The sequence below is a fragment of the Colobus angolensis genome, unplaced genomic scaffold, assembly GCF_000951035.1.
Source record: "Colobus angolensis palliatus isolate OR3802 unplaced genomic scaffold, Cang.pa_1.0 Scaffold73, whole genome shotgun sequence".
In the NCBI taxonomy this organism is placed as follows: domain Eukaryota; kingdom Metazoa; phylum Chordata; class Mammalia; order Primates; family Cercopithecidae; genus Colobus; species Colobus angolensis.
The window spans coordinates 11,040,031-11,060,657 of record NW_012121043.1 but is presented as its reverse complement, the minus strand read 5'-3'; the positions used below and the strand labels follow the sequence as shown (position 1 = coordinate 11,060,657).

At 34.5% G+C, this 20,627-nt stretch overlaps 1 protein-coding gene across 1 annotated transcript in view; it reads right to left on the bottom strand.

Annotated features, from left to right (window-relative positions):
• Positions 1 to 20,627, bottom strand: part of EPHA6 (EPH receptor A6) — a 952,571-nt gene that overhangs the window by 268,712 nt on the left and 663,232 nt on the right. Inside the window, exons 8-10 of the mRNA XM_011927614.1 lie at positions 18,477 to 18,585; positions 14,679 to 14,749; positions 11,496 to 11,621 (exon numbers count right to left, since the gene is read on the bottom strand). Coding sequence (XP_011783004.1) covers positions 11,496 to 11,621; positions 14,679 to 14,749; positions 18,477 to 18,585 — 306 coding nt within the window. The remainder of the gene's footprint in view (positions 1 to 11,495; positions 11,622 to 14,678; positions 14,750 to 18,476; positions 18,586 to 20,627) is intronic.

Here is a 20,627-nt window from a genome sequence, read left to right as displayed (position 1 = left end):
TGCAGCACACCAACATGGCACAAGTATACATATGTAACAAACCTGCACGTTATGCACATGTACCCTATAACTTAAAGTATAATAAAAAAAAAAAAATCTTGATCAGAGATTCTACAAAGAGTGAGAGATAGGCATCTACAAAAGACAGAATTCCAATAATGCAAAAACAATTGTCCCAATGAAGAAGAAATTTAGAGAGTATACTAAATGATTGCTGCACAGAGAGCACTAAGCTCTTATGATAAGGGCACACAGCTAAATTGCAAGGCAGAACATATCACAGACATTACTGAGGAGAATAATTGTACCAGCTGATGTAATTGAGAAGGAAAAAGACATGGACAGGTTGAGAAATTTTATGTACAGAAACAGAATGAAATTTAATAGGAATATTTATGAAATGATAAGAAAAGAATACAATGTTTGTATAGACATGTAAAGCATATATATTATATATTGTATATCATATATTCTCTATATACTAGAATTTGTGTAGATATGTAAAGAACATATATCATATATTCTAGTGTATATTTCTGGAATATACATTCTTTACATATCTATACAAATTTATATAGGTATTACATATCTAGATCATTTTAACATATCTATATCTATTCATATTTTTAAATATGAATATGATATAGATGGTTCATAGTCATATATATGATTTACATATATATACAGTGTAGACCTATAAAAATATAATATTGTTCTCAAAAGTAATAAAGTCAATTGACAAGTATAGAATAGTCCTGGCTTAACAGAAACTCCTCTGAGAAAGACTGCTGGGGATAAGCTGGTAGTAAGCTCTCCCTATGCCAACAGTGCATGGCAGTTGTTCAAAATGTAAATGCAAACTCAGGATGCATTAATTGAGGCACAGCAGGAAAGGTGCTATCCCTGTGTTCTCACATTGATTAGAAAACATTTGGAGTATTGGGTTCAATTCTGGAAAAGACTTAGAGAAAAACTCTAGATCTCCAGAGGAAGGTGGCCCGAATGATGACATATCTAGACATCATGTCGGATGGAAATGGTTGAAAGATTCAGACAATTTAGGCTGAAAGAAGATTTATGAGGTTTACATGTGGTTCTTTAAATATTTGAAGAGTAACGGTGTGGTGTGGAAGTAGGATTAGGTTTACTTTGTATAAGCTCAATTTTGCAGAACGAGTACCAGTAGGCAGTGTTGTAAGATCATGTACCAAGTTACAACGAAGCACATTTTTGTTTTTTTACTCACGAATATCCTGGATTTACTGGAACTGTTCCCAAGGGAATGGGCTATCTTGGAGGTAATGAACTCTTTCATTGGTGGTGTTCTGATAAATGCTGGATGGTCAGATAGAATCTACTTTATCTCATTTGCTTTTCACAACAATCATGAAGAAGCAAAGGTATTTTACTTTTATTTCACAGATAGGGAAATTACAGCTCACAAAGGGTAAATTGGCTAGTTCTTGTTCTCAAAATTTAAACTGAATTTTCTCCCACAGTGGATGAGACGTTTGAAGAACAAATATAAAATGACTTCAAATTTTAGGGACAAGATCAGGAAAAGATGAGACAGGTTAGAAAGTGTCGCTTACTGTGAGGAAGGTTATGAGATTCTAAGCAGAGATGGATTAACTGGTTATCAAAGGTGGAAATAACTTTTGGGGAAGAAATCTTCCCTATTTATGATATAAATATTATTTCCTGATAAGATTAAGGTACTTTTCCATTGCAATCAGGGAACAGCGGATACACAAGTTACACTGATGTTAATACAAGTTGTGATAAAATGTCAAATACTTGGTTTTAAGAAAAGGTGCTAACATCTGTCGGAAGAGCCTACTACAAAGATAACCCTTGACAGGTCCATCCTGGCCTAAGCAATCAGGCTTCAATTGCGCATTGAACAGTTTGATTTTTAGCATTCATATTAATTTTTTGATACATTTCTTATAGTCTTAACAGCAATCACATCAGCATATTATCTGAAAAGTAACTGAAACTGTAGCATCTTCATAAATTTTACTCAGGGAGACTTATTGCTCCTCTGTTTCCCTGTGGCTACACCACTCTCTAGACACGTGGTAACCACGAGATACTTTGCTTTAGCTCTTGGCCTACACTCAGTTCTAAGTTCAGACAGCGCTCTCCAAGTAAGTCAAACCTAGCAGGCATATCCTTTATGAATTTACAATTTTTATTCTTTCATTCAAAATTCACTCATACAGACACTTGGATAACAGTGAGTAAATATTTCATCAGGTAATATCTTGCTTTCTTCCTGATCCAGCACGTGCACACACACACACACACACACACTGGACTAAATTGTGTCCCACCAAAATTGATACATTGATGCCCTAACTCTCTATGTGACAAAATCTGGACATATGGTCTTTGGGAGGAAATTAAGGCTAAATGAGGTTTTCAGAGCCGGGCCCTAATCTGATAAAGACTGTCATCTTATAAGAAGAGGAAGATATATCTCTTCTGCTCTGCCATGTGAGGACAAAGCAAGAAGGCTGATCTCTGTGACACAGAAGAGAGCTTCTCCAGAACCTGACTGTGTAGGCACCCATGTCAAACTCTAGTGTCCAGAACTGTGAGAAAATAAATTTGTGCCTTTTAAGCCACCCAATCTGTGATATTTTGTTATGACAGCAAAGCTGACTAATACACACACACACACACAATCTACATGTATGTATGTATACATGCACACACACATACAGATCCATACTCTTTTTTATTTTTCTTTGCCCAATAAAAGTAAAACATCTTTCCTCTTTTCTTTAATCACTTTACACTTTGTCATTAAAAAGTCATCAAACTAAAAAGTCACTAACCCTTATTCATAGCCAAAAAGCAAGACTCGGGCTGCATTCACAAAAAAAAAAAAAAAAAAAAAAAAAACAAGCAAAAGCTTATGTTTTGAAGAGAAATTGGATATAATAAAGATCCAGTGTCATCAAACTCTAAATATTTGAAAATGGCCTAAATTCCTCTTAATCTCCACACCATTTATTCTACCACCGCTAATGTTCTTTCCATCTAGACTACATTTTCTACAGCTTGACATTGCTTATCTTTAACAGTATATTTAAATGCCTAATTCAGTCTTTCTAATGCAATCTGATCTCCCAGTATACGGTGATCTTTACATTCTTTGAACAATTTATATGTATGTTTTCTTCACTTATTATCTATCTTGTCCTTTCTTTCCTCCTTTCTACTTCTTTCTACCTTATATATTTTACTTTCCTTAGCTTCCTGCTTACTGCAAGATGCTCCATTATTCACGTTTTGTTTGTTTGTTTGTTTTGTTTTTTTGAGACTGAGTCTTGCTCTGTCACCCAGGCTATCGGACTAGAGTGCGGTGGCACTATCTCAGCTCACTGCAATCTCTGCCTCCCTGGTTCTAGAGATTCTCCTGTCTCAGCCTTCTGATTAGCTGAGATTACAGGTGCCCACCACCACATCTGGCTAATTTTTATATTTTTAGTAGAGATGGGGTTTTACCATGTTGACCAGGCTGGTCTCAAACTCCTGACTTCAAGTATCTGCCCACCTTGGCCTCCCAAAGTGCTGGGATTACAGGCGTGAGCCACCATGCCTGGCCCATTATTCACTTTTGTAAGCCTTTTATTTAACCCAAGGCTGATTAACTAACAGTGTTAAGAAAACATTAATATCATTCATTAGGGGTGCAAAGCAAAAATAGTCTTAGAGACAAAATAGTAAATAAATTCATAATTTGTTATTCACATTAAGCTTGAAAAAAATAATGATTCACTTAAAAAAAAACTATAAGCCATGTGGTAGATTGTAAAATAAATGGTCATGAGTTCCTTCCTATCCTATATGTATGCCCCTTTGCAATGTAGTTTTGCTGTTTCTATTAAGCGGTAAAATCTATTTTTCTACCTTGTTAAATCTGTTCTGGCTTTGTGACTTGCTTTGATCAACTGAATGTGTCAGAATTAAGTTTAGAGACAAGACCTCCAGTGGCCTTACAACTCTTGCTCTCTACTTGAAACACTGCCTACAGACGCATGGTGGCTGCAGGATTAATGATAGCCGTATGGCCTACTCAAACATCTCACAGGGCCAACATTATGTGTCCTTAGGGGTATGAGACAAGTAGGCCTGGAATGACTGGGTCTCTATGACAATGAGACCTAAAAACCCTGGATACCCTATACACAAGTCCATCTCAGCACAGATTCAACTCTCATAAGCCTTAAAAAAAGCATACCATTACAAGAAGAGACTAAACTCCCTTTACGAAAGAAACACCTAATAATTGACCTGCACTGAATACAGGTATAAGGAAGTGGGAGGAACATCCTAAACTCCGAGAATGATCTCCAGACAGAGACCCTCCGGGTCAGTTGATCATCTGACCCCCCAACTGTACCTGACCCATGCCACTGGCCTGCTTCCCACTATCCATCTCACAAGAGCACTGCCAGAACAAACAGCTTGAGCATCAGAGAATATCTAAGACTCATCTTTGATATCTTTGATGTGAATTGGACTGAAGGGGAGAAATCACTCCTGGGAATGCTGGCTAATTAGGACCACCTTAGAGCTTCAAACCTAATGAAACAATACTATATGTAGTAGGAAAATTTTTAAGATGGCCTGCGATGATCCCTGCATCCTGGTATTCCTGTCGTTGTGTGATCCCTTCCCTTCAGTGTGGGGTCTAGCATCATATTTATAGTCAATAGAATGTGCAAAGATAAATTGCTGTCACTTCCATGATTAGGTTATAAAACACTTGACTTCTGTCTTACTAGCAGACTCTCTTGTTGACTCTGATGAAGCAAGCTGCCACGTTGGAGAAGCCCACATGGTAAGAATCTGAGCATGTTCTCCAGCCAGCAGCAGTGAGGAATTAAGACTGCCTGCTCAACAACCCTCAAAGGACTGTATCCTGACAGCAGCTATATAAATAAGTTTGGATGTGGATCCTTGCCCAGCTGAGCCTTCAGGTGAGACCACAGTCCCAGCTGACACCATGATTGCAACCTTGTGAGCAACTGTGCAGGAGCTAAGCCATTCCTGAATCCTGAGCCACTGAAACTGTGAGATAATAATGTTCTTGTTTTAAGTTTTTGGGTAATTTGTTATGCAGCAAAAGATAACTAACATACTCTAGCAATATAAGGTTAAAAGTTGTTGCTGTTGATATGTGGGTCTTTCTCATCTGTTGATTTTTAGCCATAAGTGATGACATCATTCTAAGATGTACCCAGTCTTGCTTACATCCTTGGAGAACTCTTTAGAAAACAGGGATCAAATTTCCTTCATTTCACCTAATATTTTAGTAATACACAAACTAGAAGAAAAACAAAAAGTATTTGAAAAAAACTTCTTCGTAAGTTAAACATCTCTTCAAAATTACTTCCCCTGTTACATAAACTAAATTCAAAATAAAATATCAATGGAACATTTTCTGTATAAGTCTGTATTTTACTATATAAATGCAAATACATATAATAAATTTTATAATTTTGGTCTATCAGGTAAATTGTTAATATAAAGTAATGTAACAATTGTAATTTCCAAATGTCCTGTATGAATTTGTTTTTCTGTCTTATTTTTTATTTGCATATATTATGCATTTGATTTTATATTAATTGTCATACTTCATTAAGATTTTTTTGGCAACCAGATAAACATAGTCATGTAAAATCATTACTTAGAATAATCCAATATCCTTTTGTCGTTCATTTATTTACCCATTATTTATTTTTTAAATAGTTTAAAAATGCTATTCATTTATTAAACTAGCACTTATCAAACAAGGACTATGATGAGGCAACTTGCAAGTTTGGGAAATCTGTATGTAAGATAGAAAATGGGTACTAAATGATTCAAAATAAGATGTAAAGTGTTGAAAGTACATAAACAGTCCTGAAATTAACACAAATTAATTGAAAGTCTATTAAATTGATATACAGTCCTATTCCTGACAGTAAATCTACTAATTTCTTAGATGTACCAAGAATAAATTGATAGACTACTGTAGAACAGTTTTACATTAAGATATTTAAATAATTTTTCCTTTGCTTCTCATCTTATGACTTGTTGAGATTTTTAGCAAATAATAAACACATACCTAACAAATATAATGTCCTAAATATAAAGAAATAAGTTTTGAGTTGCTTTAATTAAAAAGAAAAAGAGTTTGTTGACATGGATATAACTCAATGTACTAAGAAGAATAAAATTTCATTTCAATTACCAATTTTCAACTAATTCTGAAAAGCATAAATATTATTCCAGTTACCTAAGGCATTGACTGTTGAATTCTGCATGGGCAGATATTCATATCACAAAGTATATTGAGGGCTGGGCAGTAAGTGTTATTCATTTCAGCAGTCAAAACTGAATGTGAAAACTGTATTTATTTTTTAATCTAATAGTCATTTCTAATCCTTTTATTAATCTTGTAAGGTAGCAGTTATTATTATGAATCTACTTGATACATGGAGCAACCCAAATCTCTGAAAGATACCTAAATTGCTAAAGTTTACAGAATGAGCTAGTAGCAAAACTATGACTCAAATCTGAGTCTGTCTTGCTTCAGTCTTTGCTTTTTTATTCATATCATAACATAGATGGAGAATGGGTAAAGCTGATCTTTCATTACATCATTTGATTTAGAAAGCTATGAAATTATTGAGTAAAAGGCACAAACGCCTTGCCAAAATCTGTTGTTGATCTTATTCTCAGTGTACTAAACATGCAAAGTTTTCAAGAATACACAAGAAAATTCATCTGACCTCTACCATAAATCCTTTAAGTTGATGGACAAGAATGAACCTCATTTCTAAGGAGGTCATCTCATCTAAATATAGAGAAAATGAGTCATAAACACAAGGTTTTAAAAAAATGTATACAAAGAGAATTGTGAAACCACATCTGGAATATTGCCTACATTTGTCATTGTCATGTTACAGGAATGTATAACACAACTGTAAAAGAGAAACAAAAATACAGTTTCTTTAAGATAACTAAAAAATAATATATTCTAGAATAGAAAAAAGAGGCCTGCTGTGTTGAGAGTGGCAGGGGAATTAGAAGAGGCACATGAAGTGAACATTATGCCTTGTATAGCATCAAAGGGAAATGTGACTTCAAACCAGATGGAATAACAGAACTGAAATATTAGGCTTGACACTCACTTTTATATCCTTTTTGTTGTCCTTTTGACTTTCTTTTACCTGCAGATAACTGCTGAGAAACCAACAGTTAAAACTTCCTGGACTATTCTAGGAAGAGAAAAAAATTGGTGACACTAAGCCAGAAGAAAAGGCTGATAGTGGAGGCCATAATGAGTTTTGTATAGATAAAGGGATAGAATATGAATGACAGGAAGATATTATGTATTTCCATTGAGACTAGGGAAAGAGGGAAGGTCAAATTTAAGAAGGGTGCCCTATGGGCTTAGAGACACAAGATTGATTTTTTCAATGGAATAATGTTTCAAAATTACACTCTGCCAGGCAAGTTGTTCTCACACTGGTTTAGGTTCAGTAGTGCACTGAAAGATGGACAGTTTTCAATGACCTTTTTCAGACCATGATTAAAATTGTTTACCAGTTTTCTCATATCTTGCAAGATATGTATAAAATAATGATTCTCCCCTAATCTGACTTGGCTGTTTTAGCCTGGGAGTTTCTGTTTTACAGTCCTTTGTCCATAGAATTTCATTTTATAATGCAAAAAAAGTAAAAGGAGATAGATGATCTTGATAGTTTCCTATGCAACAGAGCTGCTCACTTTATTTAAATGGAAATGTGCATTTTCATGGAAATTCAGGCCAATATTGATGAACAAAGATAAGCTGCCACTATTAAATAGAACAGTGATACACACACACACAAAAGTACCCTAGAAAACTTATAAAAAAGTGAAATTTATAGGGAAAGATGGAGAATGTTAAGAATATATGTACAGAAAAATTACATTTTTATGGTTCAGTTGCACAGTATTTTGATGGTTACTAATCGAAAATCTCAGGACAAAGATGGAGGAAGACAGCCTTAATACATATATCTCGAGGAGCATAGTGATTTAATATGAAAAGATTAAGTGGCACATTATCTTTTACAAGTAAATATTAGTCATCTAACAAACATTGTTCAGTGAATGTGTTAAGAAATATCACGGGTCAGGTGTGATATTATGCTTTTTGTGAAAATGTTAATGTGGGTGTTTTACATTTATTTTTGATAACTCATTTAAGAAAGATTTAATGATTGTATATTGTGCTTTTCCAACTAGACATCTGAAAATTAATCTTAACTGTTGCTTTGCATGCATGTCTTGCATCTATAAGAGATGGAGGTCTCGAATATTTTTCCTTGGCAATGAACTGTGAATGTAAGTACTCCTTGCCATTCCTACCGTCAATGCCTTAATTCTGCCTGAATACCCTTCACTTGACAATTGTCACAACCTGATACCTGGCCTCTCTCATCTTCTCCACCCCACTTCACCTCTGTCTAGCATCTACACTACCACTTAAGTCACTTAATTTACATTTCCAAGGGGACTACTTAGAGGACAAAGATGAAGAAGAAATAGAGTCTGAGAAGAAACAGTCAATAGCTGGGGAAAGAAAATAAATGATACGAGACAATCTAAGAAAGTATTTGTAGTTACAGATTGGGAAAGTAACCAGAGGTACACAGATACTACGTAACAACTGGTTCTTCTTCAATTTGAGTAATGTTTTGTCCACACTGCTGCTACGGAACACATGCACACTTCACACATTCACAAAAGTAAAGTTTTAGAAACATGACTGCTATGGTTTGAATGTGTCCTCTCAACTGCACAGATTGGAAATGTAATCCTTGATACAACCGTGTTTAGAGGTGGGACCTAAAGGGGTAATTAGATCATGAGGGCTGAGCCCTCATGACTGGATTAATGCGGCAGGCTCGTTATAAAAGGTGGAGATCAGCCCCCTTTTTCTCTCCCTCACTCATGTGATGCCTTCCACCACGTTATGATGCAGCAGCAAGACCCTCCCCAGATGTGGCCCCTCAATCTTGACTTCAGCCGCCAGAACCTTGAGCCAAAAAACTCTGTTTATTATAAATCACCTGGTGCGAAGCATTCTATGAGGGCAGCATAAAAGGGTCATAACAACGATCTAAAGAAATAAATTGACAGAGCAGTACTGGCCAGGGGCACAAAGAGGCAAGTTAGGTTTTAACCCTTTTTCATCATTTTTCTGAATATGGACAGTAAAAGGACTCTTAGCATATTGTTTGAAAGCTGAAACAATCAACGATGAATACAGATTTAAAAAGAGATCCCAATCTATAGGAATAACTACATGGTTTAGAGAGTCTGTCTTTGTCAAATGAGATAAATCCCATTATGACTTATTAGAGTTCAGGGACAGCAGGTGGAATAATGAAATTAAAATAATCTTTTTAGTAGTTAAGTTTTGCTTTTGCAGTAACCTTTATACTTTCTTAAGAGGAAAATTTATATTTTAGTTGAAAAAATCCAAAAATAAAAGAAACATTTAATTTCTTCGTATTGTTTATACTTCAGATACTTGATTTTATCTCTCAACATTATGATTTCACACACTGGCATTTTGTTATGTTGTAGCACAAAGGGCTAAAACAGAAAATGCTTCTCCTGTGTCTACGTGAGTACTGAACAAGACAGTATAAAAAGACATATCAGTTTTTCTCAGGTGCAAGAAGAAAGCCAAACATTGTGTGCAATGGAGATTACTCAACCTCCTCTCTTCTCTATCCCTTTGCTGTCTTAAGAAAACAAACTCCAAAGCTAAATAAATATAATTCAATCACTCTTCTCAATTATGCTTGCTGATGTGCTGTTTGTTCAGTGGAAGAAGATAGAGAATCTGGTTCCATTTCAGGTCCTTAATCTTTCTGGTACAGCAGCTTCTTTGGCTGAGAACATAAAGATTATGAACATAAAGGCCCTTGTGGCAGCTTTCAGAGGGAGACTCAGCCATGCAGGAGATGAGGTGATCTACGGTACATAGGGAATGGAGTGAAATCAGGAAGAACTCTCTGCAAATGTGCCTGAAATTCTTGAGGTAGTTCTACCTCTCTGTGTAACAGGATTAGCTTCATGAGTATGTGACTTGCGCAGTCACATAGAGCCTTGAGTTTAGGTGTGCCCTGTAGTTGGTTTAGTTCTCTGTTGTCACCTTCTTGAAATTCCTAATAAATTTTTAACAAGAGACTCTATGTTTCAGGGTATACTGGGTCCTGCAAATTATGTAGCTTGTCCTTCTGGGGGGAAACGGACTTTGAAAGAAACAGAGGATCATCAGCTGCTTTCTTTTGGCCTTTGTAAAGACATGACACCTGGCTGGAATGGCCATGCTTGCATCTGTTCTGCTGTTTCCAAAGGATTAAACAAATCTCCAGCATCTAGAGGAGACCTATGTTCCCCATCAAGATCCAATCTCCCTTCTCTAGTTTAGGAAAACAGCCCCCCTGCATAAATATATGCATTTTAGCTGCATACATGGCAGCCGTCAGCAATTCCATTTCCAAATTCTCTAGCACTTAAATGTGTCCATGTTATTGTTATTTGGACCACTGAGATGGGAATACTGTGGAAGTTTCAGGTTATTGCCTTAAAAGCAAAACCAGAGAGACTGAACTATTTCCTTTTCCTTCTCACAGGCAGGAAGGCAGATGTACTGATGACCCAGCTTTGGTCATTTAGAGGAGGAGGGCATGCTAGGGGAAGGCAGAGCCAAGAATAGAAGGAACTTGGGCCTTGCAAGTCCCCCTGAATGAGAGCTCCGCAGCCAGCATGGACTATGCACCTTGGGTCAAGCATCTGAAAGAGGAATAAATCTGTATTATGGAGTCTCTTTGTTACATCAGCTTAGACTCTGCCCTTACTAATGTACAGCATAAATTCCTGTGTGGTGATTTACAAGAAATTTATATTTATTCTGAATAGTTAAATAATAAAGTGTTCTAAGTATTGGAAAATTCTACATAGGAAAAAACACTAAAATTTGCATTAAAATGACATAAAACTACACTGAACCAAATTTTATCTTTGCTGATTCTCAGAACTTTTCTGTGTCTTGCAGAGGCTCATGGTCATCATTTTAAATACTATTATAATTATAGTATATGTCTATAGATGTTGGCGCTTGAGTAAATCTATAACTTTATGACAAACTCCTAAAAACTCTAGTTTAATTGTAATTTATCTCCACTATAAAAAAAGGCTATAGAATGTTAAAAGTAACTTTTGTGAATGTTCTCAGTGTTTGGAAACAAACAGACACTTAGTATACTTAAAAAATATATATATATACAAGATCACCAAGATCACTTTACTTCTCACTTGTTAAAACTTTTCAATGACCAAAACTGTCAAGATATAAGATAGTATGTTGATAAACCAGTTACAAAGAAATTAAGGAATCTTTTGTTCAAAAGCGTAGATTTGACATTTACCTGCCCCAATGACTCTCTCAATGCGAATTCTTGAAGGATCAATCTCCTTTGCAAATTCATGAACTGCTAGGGATGGGTCTTCGTATGTATCCGGATCGATGTAAGTTTTAATTCCCGGGAAGCGCACTGCAACAACAACAACAAAACGATTGATTTAGTTTGAGTATCTCTGTAGTCAACATCTTGTGAACATTTAAAACGGGGAATGACATACTGAAGTAGTCAGTCTTATTAATGACTTAAAGTCTCTCTTTTCTTCCTGTCCCACCCTCTGCCCATACGAAAGCTTTGACTACAAGGGTCAAACATTTATTTACCTCACTGTTAATGCAGAATGACCCAGTGGATGCCTAGAAAGTGAGCTGACAGATTCCAGAAAACACATGTCTCATATTTCTGTAAAATGTTTAATCAGCTCACTCATTCACTAAACTTCCAAAACAGTCCACATCAGCTCTCGCTTGGAGAATGGGAAAAATGAGGCATAAGCCTCCCTCCAAAACAAGGAAGCCCATTAGGGTCCCTCCTGTACCTTTCGTACTCTACGGCATTAGGTTTCATGAACTCATACCCTAGTCCTGTGGTCTCTCCCTTTTCCAGAAAACCTCAAGCAGTAAAGAACTGACTCCATGGCATAGAAACAAGAAAGGCCAGTAGGGATAACGGCCGTTTTCTGTATTCACGTAGTGGTTTCCATGGACTGACTGCACATAGTGCTGAAAACGATCAGCTTGTCTATCCTGGTGGGAAGGATGGAAATCAAAGACCAAAATCTGGTCATTGGTTGTATGTCTGTTGAGCTTCATTGGTGGGGATGGAGTGCTCACAGCCTACAGGCAGTTAGGATGATGAGAAAGGATGGCTAGAAAACATGAATGTGTGGTTGTATGTCCATTTGTGAGTATCCAAAGAAGTCACAGACTGCCTCTGCCCATGAATATCCCTCTGTTTTGCTCATTTATTTATTTCTCTTCTTTTTTTAGAGAAATGGCAGTCTTGCTACATTGTCCAGGCTGGCCTTGAATTCTTGAGCTCAAGTGATCCCCCTGCCTCAGCCTCCTGAGTAGCTGGGACTACAGACACAAGCCACCGAGATGGCTCATTCATTTCCATTTTCCGTTTTAGATCTCTAGACAGGAGGTCATTTCTTATATATCTTTCTATCTTTCCAACTATCTTTGGTATGGTTTTTACAGGCAATAATCACACAGAGAGCCTTTATTGAATACAAACTAGTAGAGATTAAAAGACCAATGTGAAATTTGTGGCAGAGTGGATGGTATTTTGGTTTTGTTACTTCTTAGATTTTGAAAGCCATATAATACCCAGCGTTAACTGTTTTTTGACTCTCCTTGCAAAACAAACAGACAAAAAAATCAAAAGCAACAAACAAAAGGTAATAAAGTTTAGAGGAGGTATTGAAATGCCCAATATTAGCAGCAATTTGCTTCCTTAGTCCTTCTATGCCCATTGCCTTCATTTATACATTTGGTCTTCTGTCTTCTTAGTGCTACATATGGACCATAAGAAAATTAATATTTCTCAAATTCGCACCAGAAAAGCGTATTTCCAGGTATCCCCAGACCTGACACTAATTTTAACATGTCATGCTTTTCTTGACTTCTCAAAGTATACTTTATAGTATTTCTCCAATACTATATTGAAGAAAAGGAGAACAGATAGTCTCTACCTCTATTTTATATTCCATATATTTTTATAACAACTTAGTAGAATTTGTGATTTCAGACTGAGTTCTATAACCTCAAACCTAGTAGCCACTACTAATTATTAGTGGTTTCTAATCAGATATGTAGTCGTGTTGATAATATTATGTTAGACACAGATAACAAGCATCATTTAGTAACTCATATGTGGTTTTAACTATTAAACTATTCAATTATTTAAGGTGGTATACATTTCTATAGAATAAGACCAGTAAATATCACTTTTTTTCCATACAAACATGATATGTGTAGTAAAGAGGAAAATAAACAACCAAACTGAATTCCAGTTTTGAATACCTGGTTACTAATTTAACTTATCAACGTCTTCCTAAACTTCAGTTGGTTAACTTTCTTCTACCTCCTTGGCTGTCTTGAGTTATTTTCATCGCTTCGTGCTGGGCCCATCTGGTTTGGTTTATGCTAACCTGACTCTTGAAAAACACATAATAAATGCCTCAGGAGCACCTTTTCCCTCTGCATATCAGTACTAAATGCCCTGTAGTGAATCTTAAGGTTGCCCGGAGTAAGTCATCAGCCCAGGTGTCTGGATCCAGGTTTCTGCAATCTGTTTATAGCCTTTCCGGGTTATCCCATGCCAGATATCAGTTCCCTCAGCTGTGCCAGTGCAGTAAGACTCAAACTTACTATATAAACATTCCTCACTTAAATCCTTTCCCTTTCCTGGAGGGTGATATAGATTGAGATGTCCTTTATTATCTTTTGCTCAATTTGAAATAAAAGATAAATTAAAACAGTTATGTTGCTTTGCATATTATCTCTACACTGTGGTTAATTAGAGAACATCCCTTTCTTGTTAATCCAGTGTCTCACAATAGAAAAACTGTCTTGCTGAAGTAGTTTGCAATTTGGAGGTGGAGGTGGAGGTGGATGTTGAGGAGGAGAAGTTGTCAATTATCAAACCAACTATAGTGGTAATTATAGGCTGCTTGGGAATAGATCTCTCAAATGAATATAACCTTGTAGTCAGCCCAAGGATTTCATACATATTCTAAGAGTTAAAGAGCTGATATTCTTTTTTAATATTAATGAATTGCAAATTGATTTGTTATATATCTAAAAGACAGTCCCTACAAGAAGGAATAAAGATTCCCTAATATTTATTTCTATGTCTAATGCTCCACTAGATAAAAATCAACTCCTGTTTTCGAGCCATTGTGAGCGGTAAATAACTTGATAAAATCAGTCAACTATTATTTTTAGCAAATTCAGTCTGTTGTGTTTTCCAGCAAGCAGAATTGGGAATAAGGTAATGTTATTTAATGAGAAGCAGGTGCAACTTTCACCAACAAACCTGGAAACCAGATGAAAATTCTTAATGCTGAAAGGTTGGAAGAGATTTTTTTTCTTTTGTTTCTCAACTCAATAGATACAGTTTGAATGAACTCCTGAAGTGCTGGAACAGTACAAAATAATGAAAGAAAGTCACTGCGCTACTTACAATGCCCATTCTGTAAGTGGTTTCTTCTCTTCTCTTCTGACTTCATCTTGGCTTTTATGTACCATTGACATCTTTTAAAAAGATAAAAAGAAACTTGTTTTAAGAAGTATGCTGGATACAAAGCAAAACCAATTAAAATACATATAATCTATGAACAAAGTTCTTGTCATAAAGACCACTTTTAAAATATCTTTATAATGTGAAAATATTCTATATAAGGATTTTTATGTACATTGAAACTAGTCCTAGAATAAAATACTGTCAAGTAGATGGATTTGCAAGATAGGAGTCTTAGAAAATATTTAATAATCTGCCATAACCATCCCTTATATGACTACTAATAGCTAGAGTTGGTAAAAAAAAAAAATTAAAAGTCAAAATAAAAAAAGTATTTTGAGTCAGTATCTCAGAAAAGTATAAAACTGTCTTCCATTTTCATTGCTAAACAGCAGGATGGTTCCGCAGTTTTATTTTTTAATATTTGGAATTTTGTAGAGGCATGTTCTAGTCTCCCTGTGGATCATGCCCCTGAGTTCTTCAATATGAGTAAATTCTTCAACATCCATATGATTTGATGGTTTATCAAATTTCTACTGGCTAAACAAAGTATATCTGTGTTACATAATTCAAGCTTTCAATGGGAATTTTGCCTCAAATTCTATGGAAAGTTGAGTATTTATTCAGAAATGTCTTACAGTTTTCATAGAATATTTTTCAATGAGTGCTCCCCTACCAAAGTGCTTAAGCGATACTTCAAAATTTTTTTTTCTATCTTATGTAATTGAAATTGTTCTCTTCAATGCATGGAATGTTAAAGCAATTTCTGATGAAATATAAATTGGCAAACATATAAACTGAAAGCTGAAAATAATTTAGCACAATTTTTTCTTCATCATTAAATTCTCCTTTTAAGTGGTATTTCTATTCTGCTCCAGGAATTCCAAATAAAGATAATATTTGAGTCCAACTCTCAAGTTTATTAGGCAATACTTATTTAGCCTGCAAAGATTGAAATGTTTTTTTTTTGTGTTCGTCATATTTATGTGTTAAGGAAATATTTTCTGATGCCTTAATGAAATGCTTTGCCACATGTATATGTGCTATTTAAATCATTGTTTACCGAAATACTCTAGGAAAAAATAAGGCCTTAACTTATGTTCTTGATACATATAACTGTATCCAATTTTGCAATATAGTGAATCATTAAATTTCTTTTAAACATACAGATGTTTTTTTTATTGTAAATAATATAATACTGATGTTAAATAAAATCACATTTAAGAAATTACTCCCTCCTTCAAAGAAACTTTGAAAATGGAAAACAAAAATATTTCTGAATCAAAAGCAACCATCATACTTAATTTTCCACAGTACAGTTACATTATATAATTTGTATCTTTGGAGTTAAGATCTCCTTAAAGTACAATGGAACGCCATTGAATAACTAAATACACTTTCTGGGTTCCAAAGCAGATTGTCTTTAAATGGTATGTAACTTCATGATAGTTAGAGTATTATAAAGTATCAGTGACCCCAGTTGAAAATGCATTGGCAGCATTAATGTTATAGAGGTTAAGGAATATACAGTAACATTTATTCTTCTATTTAGCATTTTCCTAATAAAGTTTGCTAAACACGTAGCAGTGCTAAAGTACTGGCAACTTGATTTTCTTAACCAAATTGTCATTGTGACTTTACATACAACAAAATAATTTTATTTTCTTTTTCCCTTTCTTTTTTAAACTTGCACCATTAACCCTCACTGAAACTTTTCCTCTGTCTCTCTCTGTCCTTCTCTTTTTCTCCCCTCCCCTCCTCTTCTTTTCCCTTCCCTCCTTCCTCTCTCTTTCTCTTTCCCTAACCATAACTGTCTTGTAAACCCTCTCTTTGCCAGAGAGTTCAAAATAGTATGGGAATAACTTTAATTTTTTTCAGAAAACTTAGACCTCCACCAGGCTGTTTAGGGGTTTTATTTTTTATAACCACTTTACTCTGGCTAGTGATTCAAGTTTTTGCAGGCCATATTTGATAAGCTGCAGTGCTGAAAATTTAATCTTCAACCTAACGGTTAATTGGTTTAGAGACTCCAAAATTTGTTTTCTGTCCTCTGTAAAAGATGAGCATTATCAAAGCTCTGATGATGGCAGACAGCTGTCAGAGGTTAGCCCTACAAATAAAGGAAAAGGGTCCTAAGAGAATGCTGGACAACGGTGCCTGATGGTGGCAACATGTTGTGCCCAAATTAGTACTTTTATTACGATGAACTTATCATTATTTCCTGCATTCTTTCATGTCTGTTTTTTCCTTGTTACTATAGCTAGCATTATTCTATCAGGTAATCACCCCCCAAAACTAAAGACCCCTAAATACTCTCTCTTAATTCTAAGACCATTACTATATCTGTTTATATGCATGAAAAACTTAAGTAAACATAGTTGTAATGTGCCTTCTTTCCATTAATTTCACAAATAAGTCATCATTTTTAACTCAACCACATTAGAATATTCATGCTGCTTTTTCCTTGGTAAATTCTATAAAAGGAGGTTTGTTACAGCTAAATCTAATACCCTCCTACTGAAGAGAAGTTGTATATTTGTCAGAGACCCACACTTGATACATGCAAAGTACCTGGCAAGTTCTATACTTTTTGGTGTGCTGTCAAAATTGTAGACAATTTTTTCATATGTGTATATCCTCTGTAATTTTAAGTAGATTAAATTTTAATAAAATATTGGCCCCTAAGCGGTTTTAAAAACAAAAAGTGTTTTCGGTTCACTGAAGGTAGCTATTTATTATTTCTGCTCTTTCTGAGGTACCAATGTTTTCTGGCAGGGTTGGTGTACTTTAGCTGGAGTCAGCATGGGTGTGTACTGTTTGGCTGACATTCTTTTTGCAGTTTTTAAGTCTTGATAGTGGAATATTGCAGTAGATGTGTGTTTCAGATTATAAAAAGTTCTGTTGAGGTATTCTTTTGTGCCCCTATTGATATCTAGATAGAATATTTTATCTTCTTGTTAGAATGATCTGAGAATAAAATATTGTGATTGCTGACAAAAGTCTAGGCCAAATACCATTGATTAAATAAGAAATAACATTTATTCTTTCATATAATGTTATACATATTATCTTCATTCACATCTCTGCATTATCAGCACCTGGCTTATGGTGTTCATACTATTTATTTAAAAGTCATTAAATGGTTTTAATATACTTTCGTATCAAACCTGTGTAAAAATAGAAAACTAAGGTTCTGATGGGTGAATCACTTTGACCAGCTAGTCAGGATTCAAATTTAGGATTTTTGTTATGTTAAATTTACTGTTAGTTTATATTTTTATTCATATTACTTTGAAGTATAGAAATGTTGGATTTAAAAAACCAATTAATACATTTAAAACATAGACACTTTGAATATTTAATTGATAAAATATTTTATTTCTATAACACCAGGTTTATATAGAGTTTTTATATAAATTGTTCTGGCTTTCCATTAAAATATTTTTTAATAAAATTAATTTTATGGTGTAATTTGATTTTAGTAAAGGTAAAACACAGAGTAACTTATTGAGTATAAATTCATCATTCCTAGCTTTCAAACAGCTTTAGTCATCTTTGGATCTTTCCATATTCAGGGACCTGTTGACACAGAGAACTAATGATGGTTCACTGTCAGAGTGGATTCTTCTGGGATCCCTCTCGACCTCAGGTGTGCTTTGTTATATCTAAAAGCATTTGAATACACAGTGTATAAAAAGAGTGGTTATTCATCTTGGAAATAGTCTGGTGTGTTTCAGTTACCTCCCAGTGATCAAGAAGAATAAAGTCAGGATGACGAGGAGAGTGAATCCACCAACAGCGGCGGTGGCTATCACGAGAATCTGTCCTTGTTCTGCTGCCATGTCAGAAGCTGAAACAGAGATACAATATTAAAATTTCCCTGGGTGACATTTCACTATTAAAACCATTTTACAATTTAATTTATACTAGAAAATACAATAACGGATACCAAGCCCAGTATATTTGGCCTTTATTTCAGTATTTGATACATATGAAGCAAACCCAAAATAAATGAGTTTTGACTAAGGGCTGAAGAGTTGGGGCCATAATCCACAACATAAACCTCTCCTCTTTCATCAAAAAAGGTCAATAAAGTAGATGAATTCTTAGTAGCCCTTATTTTAAGATTATGTACTGTAAAACTAAATCAGCAGATGGGCTAAAGAATTCTGTTTTATGTAACTGCTCACCGTATTTCCTCTTAAACACTTTGGCCAACAGACCAGGCTTTATAGACTGTTTTGATATCTGTTTTCACAAAGTAGAAAGACTACTGTATAATTCCTTTTAAGAATGATGTTCTTTATACTTCATAGAGCTTAATCCACACACTAAAATTGTGGAATTCCACCTCCACAGCACGAGGATATGCATAGTGGGTGCTTAGATGTTTAATCAGCAATAACCGGAAAAATGATATTTAAAAGCTTCCTTTTTCGAAGAAAAGACCAGATTATATATGGTAGCAACATGTTCCTTCTTTCATTGATAAAACTGTCTCTTAAAACCACATGAGCTGCATGTTTTACTAATCTGCCAGGAATTTTTTAACATATATCATTTCAATTAATTTATTAGCACTTCTAATTTTTTTATTCATAATGTTTTAATCACATTTTTAATGAGTGGAATAGAAAATTGCTTAATAATAGAGGTAGGAAAACAGGAGCACAGAAAAAACTGAAGAAATTGCTGAAGCCCACATAGAACTGTGACCAGAATTCAGTCTTTCAGGTTTTTGTCTCATTTCTCCATTTTTTTTTTTTTTTACTATAACTTGTAGTAATAATTCAGTTAACCATCAATATTGTAGAAAACCAAATCAGTCAGTCTCTTAATGTTCCTTAATGTAAATTAAACTGGTTTTTTATTTTGACTAGTGAAAATAAAGAATATCTATTAATCTCATCAGTTATTAGAGAAAATTGAATCAAATAAGGTATGTAACTGAGAAGCAAACTGCAGAAGTCTCTAACATAATAATTTATTAAACTTGAGTATTTTACAGCTTCCACAGAAGTAGATCTTTTTCTGAGAATTAAGTATGCAGTATACTATGTGCAAATTCATATCCAGAGTAATAGCATTCTCATAAAAATGACATATCTACAACAGAATGTCTAAGCCTTAAACAGTACTGTCAAGTCAGTAAGAAACCAGTCATAGCATTTTAGAGACTTTTAAAAAAGTCTAAATGTTAATAAAAACAAAAGTCATTTATGTTCAGTTTTCAGTAAGAGAAATTTATTAAATCTTAGAATTTGGTCACTATGATTTGATCAAGACATTTTCAAGCAATCTACTACAATGTTAAGTTTTTGCTCATAATCTGTGCAGAGACAAGTTAAGTAGTTGCATCTTATCCAATAAATAATGTACTGAAGGTTTTTTATTAGGTCTTCACTGAATTTCCTAATCTTCAAAATAGCACTGATACATGGGAATTAATGTTGTGCTCTAAAATGTCACATATTCTCACTGAAAGTTATTGAATAACAAAAATGTAAGAAATAGTTGTTCTAGAAAACATTATCTTTTTGAAGATAAAGCAGATGGCATTTACCCAAAAAACATTATTTACTTAAAAACTGTTGTATCTGTAAAATATATAGTACAATTCAAGAATTTTGAATCAGGGGCATATAGTTTCATAGTAGTTAGGTAGCTATAATTTGTTGAGTCCAAAATCGAGAGGAAGATTTAGTAATTGGGTGCCTTTTGAAAGTCAGATTACTTTGTTATAAAAAATGGTGTTGTTTGACATACATCATTACTGACTAAACTGCTAATTCTACAAATATGTCTCCTTTTGCACACTTGTTATTAAATTTATAAACTTTGTTTTAATTAAAATTTTAATTGGATAACAATCTTAAGTTATGACCCTTTGAA